Below are 20,679 nucleotides of genomic sequence, written 5' to 3'. Positions count from 1 at the left end.
TTGCACATTCTCCTCATATCTGTGTGGGGTTTCCTCCGGGTGCTCTGGCTTCCTCCCACACTCCAAAGATATGCAGGTTAGATGGATTGGCCATGCTAATTTCCCCTTAATTTTCAAAGATGTATAGGTTAGGAGGATTAGTGGGGTAAGTAAATGGGGGAGACGGGAAAGTATGGGCTGGGATAAGATGCTCTGTCGGAGAGTTAGCGCAGGCTCGATGGGCTGAACGGCCTGCTACTGCATTGTAGGGATTCTGTGATGTTTCATTGCATTAGGTGTGCTGATTAAGGTTTTTGTTGTTGTACATTCACTCCTGATTCCATACACCTTGTTTTAGATGAACTTCTTGAAGAGGACTCACAGGAAAGCAAGCGGTCAACTCTCAAATCGGATAAGACAAATCGGGTAAACTAGACGTTAAACTGTGTGCTTTCTGTCATTGAGACCCTCCCATTCTCTGCCTCCACCACCATCAATGCAAATCAACCACAGAGTGTCAGATATGTGATAGGCCGATGCTGCGGCTACTGGTATTTCTGAAATGGAAAGAGGAGATACTCGGAAATTCAGGCAGCATCTGTGGAGAGAGAAACAGAGTTAACATTTCAGATCAATGTCCCTTCATGAGAGTGGGACGCTGGGCGGAGTTGAGCCCTGAGGCTAATCCCCTGATCTGACTGATGAGGAATCCAACTCTTCAGTCTTGCAAGGTGGGGCAGAATGTTTTTGATCCCCCGGGTAATGGGAACGGTGGGCATGCGTGTTGGTAGAACAGTGGGGAGCAGTTCAGGGATGATTCCCCAAAGCAGTCCTGGGGAATGTTCCCAGTGGCAGGCTGCAAGACAGATCAGCTGCCCGCTCCAAAGCTGAATAATTAAAGGCCCTGTTGAGGGGCTTTTCTATTTGGGACCACCGGCATTTTGTCCAGTATTGTGCCCCTCTTGTATCTCCTCCTTTAGCTCTATGAGGACTTCCTCCTTGTTGTAGTCCAGGGGTGGGGGCATGGGAGGTATTGAGCATCAGAGCCAGAGGTTCCATGGCCCAGAAAGGGGACAGGGAAAACACAATTAGGAGCAGAATTAGGCCATTTGGCCCATTGACTCCCTTGCTGCTCAGAAAGCTGTCTAATCCAGCCTTGAAAATATTCAATGATGGTCTCCACTGCTCTCTGGGGAGGAGAAATCCAAAGACTAACAACCTTTGGAAAGAATATTTTTCTCTTTACGTTGGTCTTCAGAGTCTGTCAGATCCTGCAGCCTCTCCTCAGTAGGACCCTCTGACCTGTGCCAATCCCTGAATATTTTTCGGTGAATATGCTTATCTGGAGGTGCCCTGAGTTTGTCAATCTGGCTCAGCCGTGTCTATCTCTCCTGGTGGGGCTGCCGGATCTGTGAATGGGCCTGTGGCATGGATGGCCTTCTCTTAACATCATGGCAGCTCTGTAGGCGGCAGGTTAGGAGACCGCCCGGGGTGACATTGCTGAGATGCTCCCTCTGTCGGGAATTTTGGGCTCAGGATACACTTGGTAGTCAAATTCAGCTCATGGTATCCGAGTGGTGATCTTCTGCAGGTTACTATCTTTTTTTTTCAAGGTACATCTAGAATATAATTTTGAGCTAAATTGCAAAAGAAAGCTACAGATGTAAGCTGCCACCAAGGATCATTTAAAAATGATTTTTGGATGTTGCATGGAGTTCAGGGTGATGGTAAATGAAGAAACTGAGGTGGCCTATACTTATCCATGACCTCTTACTGTGGGAAGTTTATAAAATATCATTCCCTCTGTCCTTTTTAATTTTCCTTTACAGTCTGAAGAATCTCTTCTGGATCCTAATGACCAATCGTAAGTAATGAACTGATTACAAGTACTAACAAATGATGCATCAACTCTCCCCTTGCTGTTGTCCCTCTTCTTCTGATGTTGCCACCATCCTCTCTCCCTGTTCTTGTCTCTCCCTCTCCCCGTCTTCTTTTCGCTGCCTCCCCACCCCTCCCCCGCCACACCCCCACTACTATCTCCCAGCAACACAAACAGTTATCACCTTAGTTACGAGGCCTGTTCTAGTTGGTTTCCATGGCAGATCTGCACATTAGTTGAGTTACTTGCTCACTATATCGGCAGGGTGGGTGGTTGAGGGATGATTTCTGCTTAATGGCTCAGAAAATCCACCGCTGAACCATGGCAGGCTTGTTCCCTGGTATGTAGTGAGTTAACTGACCTTCAGGAAGTTCTGGTGGCCTACGTGAAACCTGGGTTAAAGTGGGGAGAAATTCAGTTTGGCCTTAGATGCTTGCGTGTGTTTTGGGATGCATGTGTGTGTGTTGGGGTGCAAGCATATGTGTTGGGGTGTGTGCGTATATTGGGGTGGCTGTATGTATGTACGTTGTGGTTCACTTAGTGTCTTGAATTGCTGTTGCAACATCCATTTTTACATACATGTTGTATTCAGGAATGATGGATAGCGATGCCACAGACTCCCAACATTCTTTCCATCACATGACTGACCAGGAATCTCTCCCACTCTTGCTGCCAGCTATTGGTGTGTGGTGGAAGGATTTTTATTGGGGGGGCGGGGGGTTGACACTTAACTGTTTGGCTGTGCTACAAACTCAGCTGTCTTGGCCATCGGACCAGGAGTGGGACTTGCACCCCGAGTTTCTGACTCAGAGGCAGGGGCGCTAACCCACTATACTACCTTCAAACACTTGGCACCAGCAAGATCAGGTGCAGTGGTGGTGACACCCAAACTTATATGTGAAGAGTGACCATTTAAATGAGCGGACTTTGAACCTTGTCGCAACAAAGGAGCCAGTGCCTAAAAGTCAAATGAAGAAACAAAAATTGTCAAGGAAAATTAATTAAAGATATTTTGTTAATTAGTTAAAAAAAAAATTTCATATGTTTCTGTACTTAGACATTCAGACAAAAACGGATCTAAAAAGAAGCCTTCCACAGAAGCTAAAACTGCAGGTAAATAGATTAAACCTCAGTTTATTTCTGATTCCTTAAATTAATCTACAATTTCTAATTGTCAATCTGAAAATCAGGTGGCATTTAATTTATATGGGCTTTCCATGGCTGTTTAAATAAGCCAGTACTCTCTCTCCATTTTTGTGATATTATTGATGTGAATCTGGTGATTTAATTGTTGTACATTCTACAGATCCAAATAGAATTTAAAGTTTGGAATGTGCACACTTTAGTTTTCTTCCTTCTCTTTGCACCATCAGAATTTAGTGTTCAGAATCTTGAGGGGGCCTGGACAGAGTAGATAGAGAGAAACTGTTCCTGCTTGTAAAAGGATCAAGAACGAGAGGGCACAAGTTTAAAGTGATTTGCAAAAGAAGGAAACGCAACATGAGAAAAAATGTTTTTCCACACAGTGAGTGGTTCTGGTCAGGAATGCACTGTCTGGGAGTGTGGTGGAGACAGATTGAATTGAGGCATTCAAGTGAGCATTAGATTGTTTCTCTCCAATGTGCAGGGGTATGGGGAAACAGAAGGAGAATGGCACCAAGTCATAATGCTCATTTGGAGAGCTGGTGCAGACACAATGGCTGGATGGCTTCCTTCTGCACCCAAACAATTCTTGTTATTGCAAAATACAATGTGATGCTCATCTCTGTGAGTAAGCAGTGTGGTTAAAATATTTCTTATTCGCTGTGTGCCCCATGTCCTGGAACCAACAGGTTTAGGCTACTTCGTAGAATTGTAAAACTCAGGAGGCCATTCAGCCCATTGCACCTGTGTTGGGTCTTTGAAAGAGCTGTCCAGTTGGTTCATTTTCTAGTAATCCTGCAATTGTTTTTCTTTATGAGTACAAGACGTAGGAAATTAAACCACACGGGCCCGTTCCCCCCATTCAGTGCGATTATGGCTGATCTTTGGCTTCAACTCCACTTTGTTACTCAACCCCCTTTACCCTTCCTTCAATGAGAAAACAAAAATCTGTCTATCCCAGCCTTAAGTGCGGCAATCATTTGGTCTATTGTAGATGGCTGGCCATGCTAAATTGCCCCCTTAGCATCAGAGAATTAGCAGGATAAATACGTGGGCCACAGGGATAGAGTCTACTTGGGATTGTTGTTGGTGCAGGCTCGATGGGCCAAATGGCCTCCTCCTGCACTGTAGGGATTCTATGGTACATATCCAAGTTGCTTTTGAAAGTTACTATTGAATCAGCTTCACCCACTGTAATGACCTCAGTCCGGCCATTGAGGTTGCCCTATTGGAATATGAACTCCCAGAATAAGGATCCAATTGATGGGCCAATCTGGGAGTTTTTGTCTTGTACTTAACCTGGGAGTGTCAGTTCCTCTGAAACCCCCGGAGATAGACTGCTAACTGCTAGCTCTCTGTGTCTACTGTTAGAGCTTGTAAATAAAGGGATATTGGTGAAGTGACTTCAGCCTCCAAAGGCATATTACACCCTCCCTTTCAGATAGTGCATTTCAAATCATCAAAATTCACATCACCCTTGTGATGTTTTAATTAGTTATCTATAATCTGTCCTCAGCTTGCGGGTGTAAGATAGTTTCTCCCTCTCTAATCTCTCAAAACCCTTCATAATGTTGAACATAATATTTGTTTTAAACTTTGGTTGCTTCTCTAGGACAAAGGAAGTTTATTTATTAGTCACAAGTCAGGCTTGTATTAACACTGCAATGAAGTTACTGTGTAAAATTCGCCACACTCTGGCACCTGTTCGGGCCAGTGCACCTAACCAGCACCTAACAGTCTGTGGGAGGAAACCGGGGGAGCACCCGGAGGAAACCCATACAGACACAGGGATAATGTGCAAGCTCTGCACAGACAGTGCAGAGGAGGAATCGAACCCGGGTTCCCTGGCGCTGTGAGGCAGCAGTGCTAACCATTGTGTTGCCATGCCACCCCCACTGTGCCACCCCCACTGTGCCATCGGGAACTGGTTGTGCTAAATGCAAACAGTTAAGAAATCTGAATAGTTCTCTGAGGCAGAGAGTAGTAGAAATGTCAGCCTGTGCCATCCACTGTATTTCAATCTCATTTCTCTTCGTTTTGACTTTCCTCAGATAAGATTGTTTTTGACCCTTCCAAGTGTCGCCTTTGGAGGGCCGTGTATTCGGAGCAGGAGTTGATCACTCAGGGCATTGAGGACGTCTCGTTCCTTCTGTATCAACTGAAGCTGAGAAAGTTTCTCTCCGAGAATGACCAGGAAGAGGTGGAGAAGCAGAGCAGTGCCCCCTCGAAGCTCGACACCCTCCTTCAGATTGTGTTACAAAAGAACTCGAACCTGGAGATCCGCAAGTTCACCTCAGTGCTGGTCGCGATCGATGGCCTCAAACCAGAGCTTTCCAAATGGGTGCAAAATCTGGAGGAAATGGGTACGTTGGAATTCTGCCTTTTGGTTCTACAGGGCAAAGCTCGCCAAATCATTTGGCTTCATTGGAGCGGCACAGTGTTAGCACCACTGCCTCGCCAGGGACCTGGGTTCAATTCCAGCGTCGGATCACTGTCTGTGTGGAGTCTGCATGTTCTCCCCGTGTCTGCGTGGCTTTCCTCCGGGTGCCCCAGCTTCCTCCCACAGTCCAAAGATGTGTGGGTTAGGTTGATTAGCCATGCTGAATTGATCCTTAATGTCAGAGGGATTAGCAGAGTAAATATGTGGAGTTACGGGGATAGAGCCTGGATGGGACTGTGGTTGGTGCAGACTCGATGAGCTGAATGGCCTCCTTCTGCACTGTAGAGATTCTGTGATTTGATTTGATTATTATTGTCACATTTATTAGCATTCAATGAAAAGTATTATTTCTTGTGTGCTGTACCATTCATAGAGAAGGAAACGAGAGAGTGCAGAACGTAGTGTTGCAATTATAGCATGATTTTGTACCCTTGGTCACAGTTCACCAACTTTGAGGAATGTGCCGAAAACATATCAGTAGGAGAGCACCCCTTACTGCATTAGCCTGATATATCAGGTTATGCCTAGTCATAGAAGCCTGTAGCACAAAGCTGTCTCTCATCCTGTGCTAAACAACAATGTCAAATCAGACAAATAAATACACTGGCCAGGGAAGATTGGAGAGAGCCTAGCCCCAATTTCAACACCACAAAATCCGTACCCCGGCTCTGGTGCAGTACTGAGGGAGTGCTGCAGTGCTGGGGCTGCCATCTCTCGAATGAGATGTCAAACCAAGGCCCACCTGCCTTTCCAGGTGGATGTGTTATTGTGGCATTACATTGAAGACATTATCCCCTGTGCTCCAGCTAGTATTTATCGATCAGTTAACGTCCCAAAAAAAAAGATGCTGCCTGGTCTTTGCTGTTTGTGGGATCTTGCTGTGCACAGATTGGCTGCCATGTTTCCTGCATTATAACAGTGACTGCACTTCAAAAGGACCTAATTGGCTGTAAAGCAGTTTGAGACATCTGACAGCTGTGAAAATTGCTATAGAAATGCAAAACGTTTTTCTATTACCTCTGGTGTGCAGAGAATGGGGAGCACATTGGGATTTTGACTTTATTCGTTATTGTCACATGAAAGGTATTGTTTCTTGAGCGCTATACAGACAGAGCATACCGTTCATAGAGAAGGAAAGGAGAGAGTGCAGAATGTAGTGTTACAGTCATAGCTAGGGTGTAGAGAAAGATCAACTTAATGCAAGAGTCTGACAGCAGAAGGGAAGAAGCTGTTCTTGAGTTGGTTGGTGCATGACCTCAGACTTCTCTACCCTTTTCCCGATGGAAGAAGGTGGGAGAGAGAATGTCCAGGGTGCATGGGGTCCCTGATTATGCTGGCTGCTTTGCCGAGGCAGCAGTAAATGGTAGACAAGAGTCAATGGATGGGAGGCTGGTTTGCATGGTGGATTGGGCTATATTCATGACTGTTTGTAGTTTCTTGTGGTCTTCGGCAGAGCAGGAGCCATACCAAGCTGGTTAAAATAGGGGAGAAGTATACCATCTCTTTGTTCATGCTGCAGTCCTGCTCGCTGCTACTTTTGCTCTTAGGTTCCAAGGAAGAAGGTTCTGAGGGTCTGGTTGAGTAAATAAACACAGTGACACATCCAGACTGCGGACTTTAACCTCAGGCTGTGTAAAGGCAGCGCCAAGTTGGGAAAGCAACTGACAGATGAGGCTGAAGCAGGCATTTCTCTGTAAACGTCTGATGATTCCCTTCTGGGTTCAAAAGGAGCAAACATGCTCTTTTGGAACTCACAAGAAAACTTGGGATCTTTCCTGCTTCTATAGACCCCATTGTCTTTCCATTTCCTCCCACCTTGATTTGATGACCTTCTCCTCAGCTCCCACTCATTGACCTCCTCCTGATCACTTTGAGGATGATTATGAGGGAGTTAAAATGGCCGACGCTTTGAGTCAGCTTCTCACTCTCTCTCTCTGTGGGCTCCCTCTCACACTGCACTAGCCCTTTTGTGTTTGTAATGACTTCAATCAGGCCATTGAGGTTGGCCTATTGGAATATGAACTCCCTGATTAAAGAGTCAATTGATGGGCCGATTAGGGAGTCTTTTCCTTGTATTTAACTGGAGATGTCCGTTCCTTTGGGACTCTTGAAGGTAGACAACTGTCTGATGGCACTGTGTACTGCTGTTGGAATTGTAAATAAAGGGATTTTAGTGAAGAGACTTTGAAGACTTATTACACAGTTGAGATCAGGTTAGTCCCACTCCCGCGGTGTGTGTGTGTGTGTGTGTGTGTGTGTGTGTGTGTGTGTGTGTGTGTGTGTGTGTGTGTGTGTGTGGAGGTGGGGGGCGGCAGGTTTGAGGGATGTCTTGGACCAAGTCTGTCCTAGGAGTGCTTAATACTAACTCCTCATGCTGGAAATGAAAGCTATTCCACTCCCTCTCACTGCGATCCCTCACCTTGGTCCACACAAGAATGAAGCGACCAAAAGGTTGAGGGGACCCTTCCTTAGGACACCGTGTTTGGAGGTTCCAGAGCCAGCTCCACTCTGGCTCCACAGTGAAGTTTCCTTAGTCTTGCGTGGTAGGAATGCCCAAGGTTCCAAGCCCTGGTCCGTGTCCAGCGAACCTGTCCCTGAGCGAGGGCCAAGTCTTTCAGGAGAGACAGGAAGAAGGAAAAAGAACAAAGATACCTGTAGGCAGTGAGGGGAATGGCTGACTCGATTGTTAATCCTGCTGTTAGCTTTGACAAAGTTCCAGCATTTAAGTGCTTAAACTGTTCAAACTAAACTGATTATTTTTCTTTTCATTTAAAGGCAACAGCTGTGCTGACAGTTTTCTGTACCTCTACTTGGAAGTCTTGGCCGAACCATTGAGTGGCCTCCCTTTAAGAGACCTTATTCACAGTCTGCAGACTCGAAATATTCTGACTGACATAGAGAATGATCTGTTAATGAAGACTACACCAGCGCATAGGGGCCAGCGGCTGCTGGAGGTCATCGTCTACATGAAGTCGGCAGCAGAGAAGGCTGAGTTTGTCTTCCTTTTAGAAGAAGAGAGAGGCTCTTTCCCGACACTCAAAAAATATCTGGACGAGTTCCAGCAGGAATTTGAAAAGCTGCGTAAGTAGCAGACTGGGGACGGGCGATGGGGAACGGTCCAGGGGAATGGGATTAATTTGAAGATTACAGAGCAGAAGGAGGCCATTGGGCCCATCTTGTCTGTGCTGGATCCCTGAAGGAGCAACTCATCTATTTCCTGTCACACTACAAATTTGCCCTCCTTAAGGTGGCAATGATATTTTCATTAACTGTGGGAAGGTGATGGTCTAGTGATATTATCGCTAGACTATTAATCCAGAACCTCAGCTAATGTTCTGGGGACCTGGGTTCGAATCCTGCCATGGCAGATAGTGGAATTTGAATTTGATAAAAAATTTTTGGAATTAAGAACCTACTGATGACCGTGAAACCATTGTTGATTGGGAAGTGGGCAGCACTGGTTGTGGATGACATGGTGGTACAGTGGTTAGCAGTGCTGCCTCACAGCGCTAGGGGCCAGGGTTCAATTCCGGCCTCAGGTCACTGCCTGTGTGGAGTTTGCACAGTCTCCCCATGTCTGCATGTGTTTCCTCCGAGTGCTCCGGTTTCCTCCCACAGTCCAAAGATGTGCAGGTTAGGTAGATTGACCATGCTAAATTTTTCATTAGTGTAAGGGGGGATTAGCAGAGTAAATATGTGGCATTACAGAGCATGGGTGAGACTGTAGTTGGTGCAGAATCGATGGGCTGAATGGCCTCCTTCTGCATTGTAGAGATTCTATGATTGTCAGAAAAACCCATCTAGTTTACTAATGTCCTTCAGGAAAGGAAATCTGCCATCCTTACTTGGTCTGACCTACATGTGACTCCAGACCCACAGCAATGTGATTGACTCCCAACATTTGTCAGGCAACAAAAGTTGGGGAATAAATGCTGGCCAACCAGCGACACCCATGTCCCGTAAATGAGTACAAAAGAAATCTAGTAATTCAGAGATCCAGGGCAACTCTGGGGACCCGGGTTTGAATCCCACCATGACAGATGAAATTTGAATTCAGTAAAAAAAAATCTAAGTGACTTGTGGCAAGTGTTGTAAAAACCCATCTGGTTCACTCATGTCCTTTGGGGAAGGAAATTTGCTGTGCTTACCTGGTCTGACCTACATGTGACTCCAGAGCCACAGCAATGTCTTTAATGCCCTCTGCCTGCCATTCAGTTCAAGGGCAATCAGGGACGGGCAATGAGTGCTGGCCCAGCCAGCGGAGCCCACATCCCATGAATAAAAAACATAATTCAATTCCTCAGTGAAAACCACAATTGAATCTGATTCCACCAAGTTGTCGGGCAGTGCGTTCTACTTCTGCCACACTTGCTGCACGAAAGGAAGTAGAATCATAGAATTCCCACAGTGCAGAAGGGAGGCCATTTGGTCCATAGAGTCTGTACCGACTCTGTGATAGAGCATCCTACCGAGGCTGGGTCCTGCTCTGTCCCCGCGACGCCACGTAGTTAGCCCGCTAATCCCCTTAATCTATATGCTTTTGAACACTAAGGGGCAATTTAGCATGGCCAATTGGCCTAACCCCTACATCTTTGGACTGTGGGAGGAAATCAGAGCGCCCAGAGGAAGCCCTTGCAGACATGGGGAGAACGTGCAAATGTGAAATGAATGGGCATCGCTGGCTGGCTGGCAATTATTATCTCATCCCGAGTTGGACAGGTAGGCTGGGATCAAACCTAGGTCCTTCGGTTTGATTCCAGCCTTGGATCATTGCCTGTGCCACCGTGTCACCCATAAGAATTTCCTCACATCACCTGTTTCTTGCGATAGCATTCTCAAAGAGCTATGGGCTCAATGGGCCGAATGGCTTCCTTCTAGACTTTGTTAATGAACAACCTTAGCATGTGCGAAGCTATACTTTATGCCAAATCACTAATCACAGTTGCCATTCTCCGCCCCCCTCTCACTCCAGGTGATGGATACATACCTCGGTTTAAAAGATACATGCCCATTAAGCGGCACCGAAGGCGTGAGGATCTGCCAGCTGATGAGCGAAACTCGTACTGTAACTTCTTCCGTCTGATGTACCTCATCATTCTAGAAGGCACGCGGATGGCGCAGAAGGTTTTTGCGGCCCGGGTGCCAGTCAGCGAACTGCAGGCAGAGATTAAGAAGTTAAAGAAACCCGACCTCCATCGCCACTTCCGGGAATTCCAAACCACCTTCCTCTCCCACTCCGACTGGGGCTTGCTGTACCCGCAGAAGTCCTCGCCGCTGGAGTTTCAGAAATACGACGTCACCCTGATTGTCTTTTTAATGATGCACATCAAGTCGTTTCCCCAGCCCCGCAAGGGCTGGAAAGTGGAGCCGTCCTCCGACGACCTGTCCAAGTCGGGCAGCCTCCTGCGCCTGTTGTACCTGCGGCGGAGGCTGGTGACCCGGGACGGCTACATGGGCGTGCCGGAGGCTGAGTTTCTATCCATGTGGAACGAGACCAGGCAGTCCCTCTGTCGGCTCGGCAAGGACCGCGAAGAGATTGAGGATATAATGTTCACGCCTGGCTATTTATTGTGGAGGGACCATGAGCAGATTGCCGAACTCATGGGGAAGCAGTGCTCCGACATGATTGGACAGTACATGACTGCCATGAAAAACCACTTGCGTAAGGAGCAGCTCCTTTGCCTTTGGTCGCTCTCGGGGACAGGTTGCGAGTCTCGATCTCTCAATTGTGCCAATATTTCTCACTGCACAGAACCCAGGATAATCATAGAATCCCTACAGTGCAGAAGGAAGCCAAGGAATGCACACACCTGAATTGTGTGCAGTCTTCAGCACAAGTACTTAGAACCTGTAGGGTGCAATTGCTGGACACAAAAGGCCCATTAAGAAGTTCTGACTCTTCCTTTCATCTCAGAGTAGAATAGAATCCTTGTAGTGCAGAAGGAGGCCATTTGGCCCATTGAGCCTGCACCGACAGTTCCTCCCCATGTCCTATCCCATCACCCCACATATTTATCCTGCTAATCCCCCTGATATGTAGCGACAATTTAAGCATGGCCAATCAACCTAACCCGCACACCTTTAAAATCTTTACTTATTAGTGTCACAAGTAGGCTTATGTTAACATTAAGTAATTAAGTTACTATGAAAACCCCCCAGCCGCCACACTCCGGCACCCGTTCAGGTGCACTGAGGGAGAATTTAGCGTGGCCAATGCACCTGACCAAAATGTCTTTCAAACCATGGGAGGAAACTGGATCACCCGGAGGAAACCCACACAGACACTGGGAGAATATGCAGATTCCACATGGACAGTGACCCAAGCCGGGAATTGAACCCGGGTCCCTGATGCTATGAGGCACTAGTGCTAAACATTATGCCACCGTGTTGCCCTATGGAGGAACAAGTCACTCTAATTACAAACTCTGTCCAATTCATTCCTTCAATGACCAGAGGGAATTTATCCTCCTTTCCCTTTTGCCTCTTGTTCGTGTTATCTTGCTTCTTGTTGGTGGTGTCTTCAGTTTGTAGACTGGCTTTGAGTCCCAAAAGAGGAGTTTAAAGCTCCCATTTGAAGCTGACACATTAAATACTGATGGCGAGGCATTGACGACTTTTGAAATTTTAATTTGATCAAATTAGCCAGCTGTCTTCTAAACTATCTGAAATTCTATGCATTGCACCCCCAATGCCTTGCACTGTTCATGGCACATAAGACTTAGGAGCAGAAGTAGGCCATTCAGCCCATCGTATCTTCTCTGCCATTCAATGAGATCTGCTATGATGATCCTCAACTCCACTTTCCCATCTTATTCCCATAACCCTTGATTCCCTTACTGATTAAAAATCTGTCTGTCTCAGCCTTGAACATACTTAATGATTCAGCCTCTACTGCCCTCTGCAGTGAAGAATTCCATAGATTCACTACCCTCCAGGAGAAGAAGTTCCTCCTCATCTCTGTCTTAAATGGGTGACCCCTTACTTTGTGATTATGGCCTCTAGTCCTAGACTCTCCCTCAAGGGGAACAACCTCTCGGCATTTACCCTGTCAAACTGCCTGAGAATTATGTATGTCCTAATAAGGTTGCCTTTCATTCTTCTAAACTCCGATCAGTATATTTGATTTGATTTATTGTCACATGTATTAACATCAGTGAAAAGTATTGTTTCTTGCGCGCAATACAGACAGAGCATACCGTTCATAGAGAAGGAAAGGAGAGGGTGCAAAATGTAATGTTACAGTCATAGCTAGGATGTAGAGAAAGATCAATTTAGTGTGAGGTAGCTCCATTCAAAAGTCTGTTGGCAGCAGGTGAGAAGCTGTTCTTGAATCGGTTGGTACATGACCTCAGACTTTTGTATCTTTTTCCCGATAGAGGAAGGTGGAAGAGAGAATGTCTGGGGTGCTTGGGTCTTTGATTATGCTGGCTGCTGTTCCAAGGCAGCGGGAAGTGTAGACAGAGTCAATGGACAGGAGGTTGGTTTGCATAATGGACTGGGCTTCATTTACGACCCTTTGTAGTTCCTTGCAGTCTTGGGCAAATCAGGAGCCATACCAAGCTATGATATAACCAGAAAGAATGCTTTTTATGGTACATCTGTAAAAGTTAGTGGAAGTCGTAGCAGATATGCCAAATTTCCTTAGTCTTCTGAGAAAGTAGAGGCGTACTTTCTTAACAATAGCATCGGCGTGGTGGGACCAGGCAGGTTGTTGGTGACCTGGACACCTAAAAACTTGAAGCTCTCGACCATTTTTACTTCATCCTCATTGATGTAGACAGGGGCAGGCCCTCCACTAAGTCGATGACTACCTCCTTTGTTTTGTTGACATTGAGGGAGAGATTATTGTCGTCGCACCACTTCACCAGATTTGATGTGGACCAGCCTATTCAAACTGTCCTCATAAGAAAGTCCTTCCATTCCCGTGAACGATCTAGTGAACCTTCCCTGAAATGTTTCCAATGCCAGCACAAACCCCGCTTAGGAAGTTAATGGTTTTTATTGTCTCAAGATAAACATGGACGGAGTAGACTAAAAATGGAGGCGTGTCTCTGCCAGTTGACTTAGAAAGTGCCATTGCTAAAAAATACAACAACTTGAACATATATAGCACCTTCACTGGACTAAAACATCCCAAAGTGATTATCAAACAGAATTTGACCCACGCATCCATCCTTCTGACGCATTACCTTTCCGTGCCAATTGGAAAGCATGTTGCCTCATGATCCAGTTGGATGATGTTGTCGCAGACATTTTTACAACTTAATATGTGGAGTTACGGGGATAGGGTGGAATTATTGTCAGAGCAAGCTCAATGGGCTGAATGGCCTTCTTCTGCACTGTAGGGATTCTGTGAAATCGAAGCTGCCACTCCAGGGCAGTCCTGAGGAAATCCATGTAGTTATGGGGAGAACGTGCAAACTCTGCACAGATAGTGACCCAAGCCGGGAATCGAACCCAGGTCCCTGGAGCTGAGAGGCAGCTGTGCTAACCCCTGTGCCATCAGACTGTTGGCCCCTTTTTGTTGTGAATACTATTGATTCAGACTTATTTCTCCCATGTTGTTCCCTTTTTGTCCATTCATGGGATGTTGGCATTGCTGGCTAGAGCAGAAGTTATTGTCCATCCCTAATTTCCCCTGAGAAGGTGATGGTGAGCTGCCTCCTTGAACTGCTGAAGTCCTTGAGGTGCAGGTATACCCACAGTGCTGCCAGTGAGCGAATTCCAGAATTTTGACCCAGCGACAGTGAAGGAACGGTGATATATTTCCAAGTCAGGATGGTGAGTGGCTTGGAGGGGAGTCCTGCAGGAGCAGTATCCTAGGACATTCATAGTTCTCACTGGAGTACACACTCTGTGTACCCATGGACTGCGTGTTTATTTATAGGGGTCTGTGTTGGTGGACTTGATGTGTACTTTTTGATTTCATATTTTCTGCAATTGTGGTTTCATTTATTCCTGTGCATTTTGTTGCCTTTTCTGTGCCTCGCTGAAATAATCCCCATTTGTCATTTGCCATGCTTGTGGTCATTGACCTCAGTACCTTGCAGAGAGGAGGCATCATTCCTCAAGCTTTTGAAGGAGAGGTGGTGACTTTGTGTTAGTGTTTCTGAACTGGTAATCCAGGACCCCAGAATAATGCTCTGGGAACATAGGTTCCAATCCCGTCATAGCAGCTGGTGTAATTTCAATTCCAGATTTTATTTCATGTTCATTGAATCATTGTATCCTACCATGCAGAAGAGGACATCTGGCCCATCAAGTATGCACTAACTCGCTGACAGAGTATTTTACCCAGATCGTCTCCCCTACCCTATCCCTATAATCTTACACATTTCCCATGACCAATACTCCTAATTTACACATTTTCAGACACTAAGGGACAATTTAGCATGACCAATCCATCTAACTGCACATCTTTGGATTGTGGGAGGAAACCGGAGCACCCGGAGGAAACAGGGTGAACATGCAAACTCAACACAGATAGTGACCCAAGCCAGGAATCGAACCTGGGTCCCTGGAGCTGTGTGGCAGCAGTGCTAATCACTGTGCTACTGTGCCGCCCCATATAAAATGAGTCTCAGCAATGGTGACCATAACACCATCGTCGATTGTCACAAAAAACCCATCTGGTTCACTAATGTCCTTTAGAGAAGGAAATCTGCCGTCCTTATCCGGTCTGGCCTACATGTGACTCCAGAGCCACAGCGATGTGGTTGACTATTAAGCAGTCCTCTGGGCCTTTGACAAGTCACTCCGTTCAAGGACAGTAGGTGGCACAGTGGTTAGCACTACTACATCACAGCGCCAGGGACCCAGATTCAATTCTGGCCTTGGGTCACTGTCTGTTGTTTGTACGTTCTCCCTGTGTCTGCGTGGGTTTCCTCCAGGTGGTCCGGTTTCCTCCCACAGTCCAAAAGATGCGCAGGTTAGGTGGATTGGCCATGCTAAGTTGCCTCTTAGGGCCCGATTTTACAATTTTCTGCGCATAGCACAGATCCGACTTAGACATCCGCTTTCAGGCGCCCCCATACCCCCTCGGCCATCTCCAGTCCCATGCGCACTGTGGGCGGGGCTTAGTGCTGCTGGAACGATCGGAGCTCTGAACTGCGCATGCACAGTCAGAAAAAAATTGGGAAAAAGCGTGCCCATGTCAGATCGCTCCCGAGCTGCAGAAAGCAGAGAAAGTTTCCTGGGAGCGAAAAGTGGGAGTAAGGGTGTATCCTCGTGGGGAGGGGGTGTGGGGTAAGATGTATCTTGGGGGGGGTGCAGATGGATCTCTGATGGGAGGGAGCGGGGGGTCTGCTGCCACTCTGCAGGCGATTGGTGGGAGAGGAGAGGGGCAGGGGTGGCGATTGGTCTGGGTAGTGGGGGGGTGGTGGATAAGGGGGGGCAGTGATGTGTGTGGGTAGTGGGGGGGGGGGTGGATAAGGCAGGCAGTGATGTGTGTGGGTCATGGGGGAGGGATGGATAAGGCGGGCAGTGATGTGTGTGGGTAGTGGGGGGTTGGTGGATAAGGGGGGGCAATGATGTGTGTGGGTAGTGGGGAGGGATGGATAAGGCGGGCAGTGATGTGTGTGGGTAGTGGGGGGTTGGTGGATAAGGGGGGGCAATGATGTGTGTGGGTAGTGGGGAGGGATGGATAAGGCGGGCAGTGATGTGTGTGGGTAGTGGGGGGTTGGTGGATAAGGGGGGGCAATGATGTGTGTGGGTAGTGGGGAGGGATGGATAAGGCGGGCAGTGATGTGTGTGGGTAGTGGGGGGTTGGTGGATAAGGGGGGGCAATGATGTGTGTGGGTAGTGGGGGGTGGATAAGGGAGGCAGTGATGTGTGTGGGTAGTGGGAGGGGTGGATAAGGGGGGCAGTGATGTGTGTGGGTAATGGGAGGGGTGGATAAGGGGGGCAGTGATGTGTGTGGGTAATGGGAGGGGTGGATAAGGGGGGCAGTGATGTGTGTGGGTAATGGGAGGGGTGGATAAGGGGGGCAGTGATGTGTGTGGGTAATGGGAGGGGTGGATAAGGGATACACACATACATCACTGCCCCCCTTATCCACCCCCCCACTACCCAGACCGATCACCATCCCTGCTCCTTTCACCCCCCACGATTGCCTGCAGAGTGGCAGCTGACCCCCCACCAGAGATCCATCTGCCTCCCCCTCCCACTCCCACCACCAGACAATGATCAGCCCTCCCCCCACCAGAGATACATCTGTCCTGCCTCCTCCTCCTCCCCAACTCAACCAGACAACGATCTGACCTCACTCCCTTCCTCCCCCCCCACTCCAACCAGAGAATGATCTGACCCGCCCCCACCCCCACCCCCACCCCACCCCCCCACCAATGATCTGAGTCAGAGAGTAGTTGGAATCCCTGAACGCGCTCTTCACAAGCTGGAGCTCCCGACTCAGCCTTTTATCCAACAGGTCCCTAAAAGCGCGGTTCCGGATTGGTAAACGCGGCGGTAAAGGGGGAAATGCTGATAGAGTTGGGCGGGCAGTTCATTAATTCAATTTAAATGCACGGAAATGCATTTAAACTGTTGTTGCGCCTGATTTGGGCGTGGAACGGATCCCCGCCATTCGCGGGTCTCGGTGAAGTGGCAATCTACGCGGACTCAGGGGCAGATCGCGTTGAAGGCCTCACACCCGACTTTACCACGATTTCGCACCCGAAAACAGGCGCAAATTGTTGGTAAATTCGGCCCCTAGTGTCAGGAAGACCAGCCAGGGGTAAATGCATAAGGTTATGGGGATAGGGCCTGGGTGGAATTGTGGCCAGTGCAAACTTGATGGGCCGAATGGCCTCTTTCTGCACTGTGGGATTCTATGGCAATGAGGAATGACAATAAACGCTGATCTTTTCAGCAACATCCACAGCCCATGAAAGAATAAATAAAAACAGGAGACTCTCTTTCTCCCCACCATCCTATCATTACGGCCAGCCCAGTTCAGGTTCTCACGCATTTATTGTTCTGACCTGTCCCCTGGGTGCTGACACACTCACTGAGCGCTTGCAGCAGTTCCAGTTCATTCTGGAGAATTCCTCTAACGTTTTCTTCACGTTGCAGAGGGCACTAAGCCCACGGAGGTCGGAAAAACATGCGAGAGCAAAGCAGTGTCTCCACCGCGGGCAAAAGAGAATCAGAAACAGCTAAATAACACCTCAACACCCGACATGAAGAGCCAGAAAGAAATAGTTAAGGAGGCAGCTACTGAGGGAGATACTCAGAGCGGTCTGGACCCAGATGTCACAGAAGAGGTAGATGGAGCTTTCAAACCTTATCCCGGAGTTTCTAACCTCACACACGGAAGTGTGATTCTCGCTGTCAGAAATGTACAGTTGAAAGGAAAGGTTCCTGTGATGAGAGGTCACACTTTTGTACCTGTACCTTGGGTGCGATTCCTTCAGCAATGTCTTCAGAGATTGGGCACTGAGAGCAGCTGTGTTCACGTTCGCGTCAATTTTATTAACTTGTTTTTCTGACATCCTCCCTCTCCCACCCTCCCTCTATTGGACAAAAGCAAATTTCTGCCGGTGCTGGAATCTGAAACCAGAAGAGAAAAGGCTGGAAAATCTCAGCAGGTCTGGCAGCACCTGTCATCTCGCTGAAGGGTCACCTGGGCTGGAAACGTCAGCTGTTTTACAGGTGCTGCCAGACCTTCTGTTTTTCAGCATTGTGTTTTCCAGCATTTTCTCTTTTGGCTCCCTCTATTGGAGTTAGTTTCCACCATTCTTCTCAAAGCAGATTCCCAGGCTGATAGAATGGATGAGGGGTGAGTGCTGGGGTCACCATTCTGCCTCTGGCAATTCCCATTAGGAATGTTTCTGATGTGAGGCAGGAGGTTGTGACTGGTGTTTCTCCACAACCCCCTCCCCCCCACCCCAACGCCCCCGGCAGTGGGATGGCAGTGCCGGGTGACATGCCACTTGAAGGCGAGCTCGCTCGCTTCCTCTGCCACCTCATGCCACACTGCACTGGAGCCTACACCAAGTCCCCATCGCAACATGGTCGAGGGGGAGGGGGAGAGGAGGTTCGCTGGGGAGGGGGGGGGGGGGTCCCTCAGTCAAGTGAACGTTTCAAACTCAGGGCTCACGTTCCCAGCACACCTATCCACTTAAAATAAAGGAACAGTAAGCAATCTCAGAACACCAGCTTAAAGTCCAACAGATTTACTTGAAATCACGAGCTTCTGGAGCACTGCTCCTTCATCAGGTGAGTGGAGAGTTTGTGATTCCAGATAAACCTGTTGGACTTTAACCTGGTGTTGTGAGACTTCTTGTTGTGCCCACCCTGGCATCTCCACCTCGTGGCTAAAATAAAGGTAGCAATTAATTTTGTCTCCCTGCATCTGTGAAGAAACGATTTTCAGGTGATCATGAGGAAAGAACCATGGGTCTTGTTCCCGTGGTTGGCAAGGAGCTCTGCAGGCTTTATCTTTGAATGAGCAGACGTTGACTCTTGTGCGTTTCCGGGCCTGTGTGTTTTAGGCTGAGTAACCAAGAGAACTCACTCATCATTTCTTGTCTCAATCTTCTAGGAAATTTCAACATCATCACAAGTAACAGGGAAAGCAGAGAGAAGTTCGAGGCCCTCAGAGTCACACTGTGCGGTAAGTTATTTGGTCCTGTTCTCTTTACATAGCGGAAGCTCTGTTCCCACCTCTCTCTTGGACTGACAGTTCCCTCTCCAGTCTTCCTTCCCATCTTTGGAAAAGTTTCACATGTAGTACTTCCCCATCCATCATCCATTTCCCTCCGCTCTTCCCTCCAACACACGCATGTTTCCTATGCCTCTCTGCAGGATGGGGTGACTCAGTGAAGTGGTACGAACGGCACTTTGTCATGTCTGCTGCCTTTGGCCTCAATGACTTGGGGCTGGAATTTTCCTGTGGGATTCTGATCCCACTATCAAGCTGAAAGGTGGGTTGGAAGCCCACATGTAGAAAACACACAGGATGGCACAGTGGTTAGCACTGCTGCCCCACAGCGCCAGGGATCCGGGTTCGATTCCCGGCTTGAGTCACTGTCTGTGTGGCGTTTGCACGTTCTGCCGTGTCTGCATGGGTTTTTTCCGGGTGCGCCGGTTTCCTCCCACAGTTTGAAAGACGTGCTGGTTAGATGGCCATGCTAAACTCTCCTTTAGTGTACCCGAACAGGCACTGGAGTGTGGTGACTAGGGGATTTTCACAGTAACTTCACTGCAGTGTTAATGTAAGCTTACTGTGACACTAATAAATTTTTTTTGTTTATTCCAATCCAATCAAGCCAATTCAGAGTCCCAACAAGTTGAGACATTCCCGATCCAAGACAGGGCTCTCACCTCCTGTCTTGGGCTTGATCTACATGATCCAAGCTGATTGGAGCAGGTATAGTTCCTTCTCCAAGGCTTGATCTTATTTGCATCTTAGCCAAAAGGCCGAGATGCCACTTTAAAAAATTGCTTCAAAAGAAGCTAAATTGTAACCTAATGACTTAAACCGAGTGCAGCATGTCGATACTACACTTGATCTTGGCCAAAAGGCCAAGAATGATCCCCACAGTTTAGAGCTCTACAGGACCAAACCTTCACCTTCACTGTGACACTAATAAATAAGCTAAACTAACACGTGCTTGTTGTGATTTTCAGTGGAGTGGCTAATAATAATGATGGCTGGAGGGCTGATTTGCAGTCATAGTAAGGTGGGGGTGGGTTGGCTCTTGAAACTGGAGGGCCTTCCCGCTTGAAAGCAGCAGTAGGATGTAACGATGATGAGGACACCTCAAAATGGAGCTGGCCCGTTCCTTAACATGCGTAAAAATTGCTTTTGAAGACAAGCCACCACTGGGAAGGGAGGCCAGGAACACCACGCCCCCCTCACCCCCATTTGCCACCAGAAGTTCACCTCCAAGCGGCTTAAGGTTTATTTATTTATTTGCCACAGTAGGCTTTCACTCACACTGCAATGAAGTTACTGTGAAAATCCCCTGGCCGCCACACGCCGGCGCCTGTTCGGGTACACTGAGGGAGAATTTAGCATGGCCAATCCACCTAACTAGCACGTCTTTCAGACCGTGGGAGGAAAGCAAGGCACCTGGAGGAAACCCACGCAGACACGAGGAGAACATGCAAACTCCACACTGACAGTGACCCAAGCTGGAATCGAACCCGGGTCCCTGATTCTGTGAGGCAGCAGTGCTAACCACTCCACCACCTATGGGAACCTGGAGCTGGGGAACAAGTCCGCCTTGTTGAGGTG

General features: G+C 48.0%; 1 protein-coding gene and 1 non-coding gene across 2 annotated transcripts in view; one reads left to right on the top strand and one right to left on the bottom strand.

Moving 5' to 3' along the window:
• LOC145359925 (E3 ubiquitin-protein ligase DZIP3-like) overlaps positions 1 to 20,679 on the top strand; it is a 107,065-nt gene that overhangs the window by 60,367 nt on the left and 26,019 nt on the right. The window contains exons 15-22 of the mRNA XM_080214795.1: positions 338 to 405; positions 1,809 to 1,843; positions 2,916 to 2,971; positions 5,053 to 5,364; positions 8,217 to 8,522; positions 10,414 to 11,103; positions 17,511 to 17,701; positions 18,982 to 19,053. Coding sequence (XP_080070921.1) covers positions 338 to 405; positions 1,809 to 1,843; positions 2,916 to 2,971; positions 5,053 to 5,364; positions 8,217 to 8,522; positions 10,414 to 11,103; positions 17,511 to 17,701; positions 18,982 to 19,053 — 1,730 coding nt within the window. The remainder of the gene's footprint in view (positions 1 to 337; positions 406 to 1,808; positions 1,844 to 2,915; positions 2,972 to 5,052; positions 5,365 to 8,216; positions 8,523 to 10,413; positions 11,104 to 17,510; positions 17,702 to 18,981; positions 19,054 to 20,679) is intronic.
• On the bottom strand, positions 19,778 to 19,975 carry LOC145359978 (U2 spliceosomal RNA). Its single transcript, XR_013889658.1, has one exon. It is a non-coding gene; the product is annotated as a U2 spliceosomal RNA (small nuclear RNA).

Source organism: Carcharhinus amblyrhynchos, chromosome 29, assembly GCF_965287045.1.
Source record: "Carcharhinus amblyrhynchos chromosome 29, sCarAmb.v2.hapA, whole genome shotgun sequence".
Classification (NCBI taxonomy): Eukaryota; Metazoa; Chordata; class Chondrichthyes; order Carcharhiniformes; family Carcharhinidae; genus Carcharhinus; species Carcharhinus amblyrhynchos.
The sequence above is the reverse complement of the archived record's forward strand: the minus strand, read 5'-3'. Positions and strand labels throughout refer to the sequence as shown.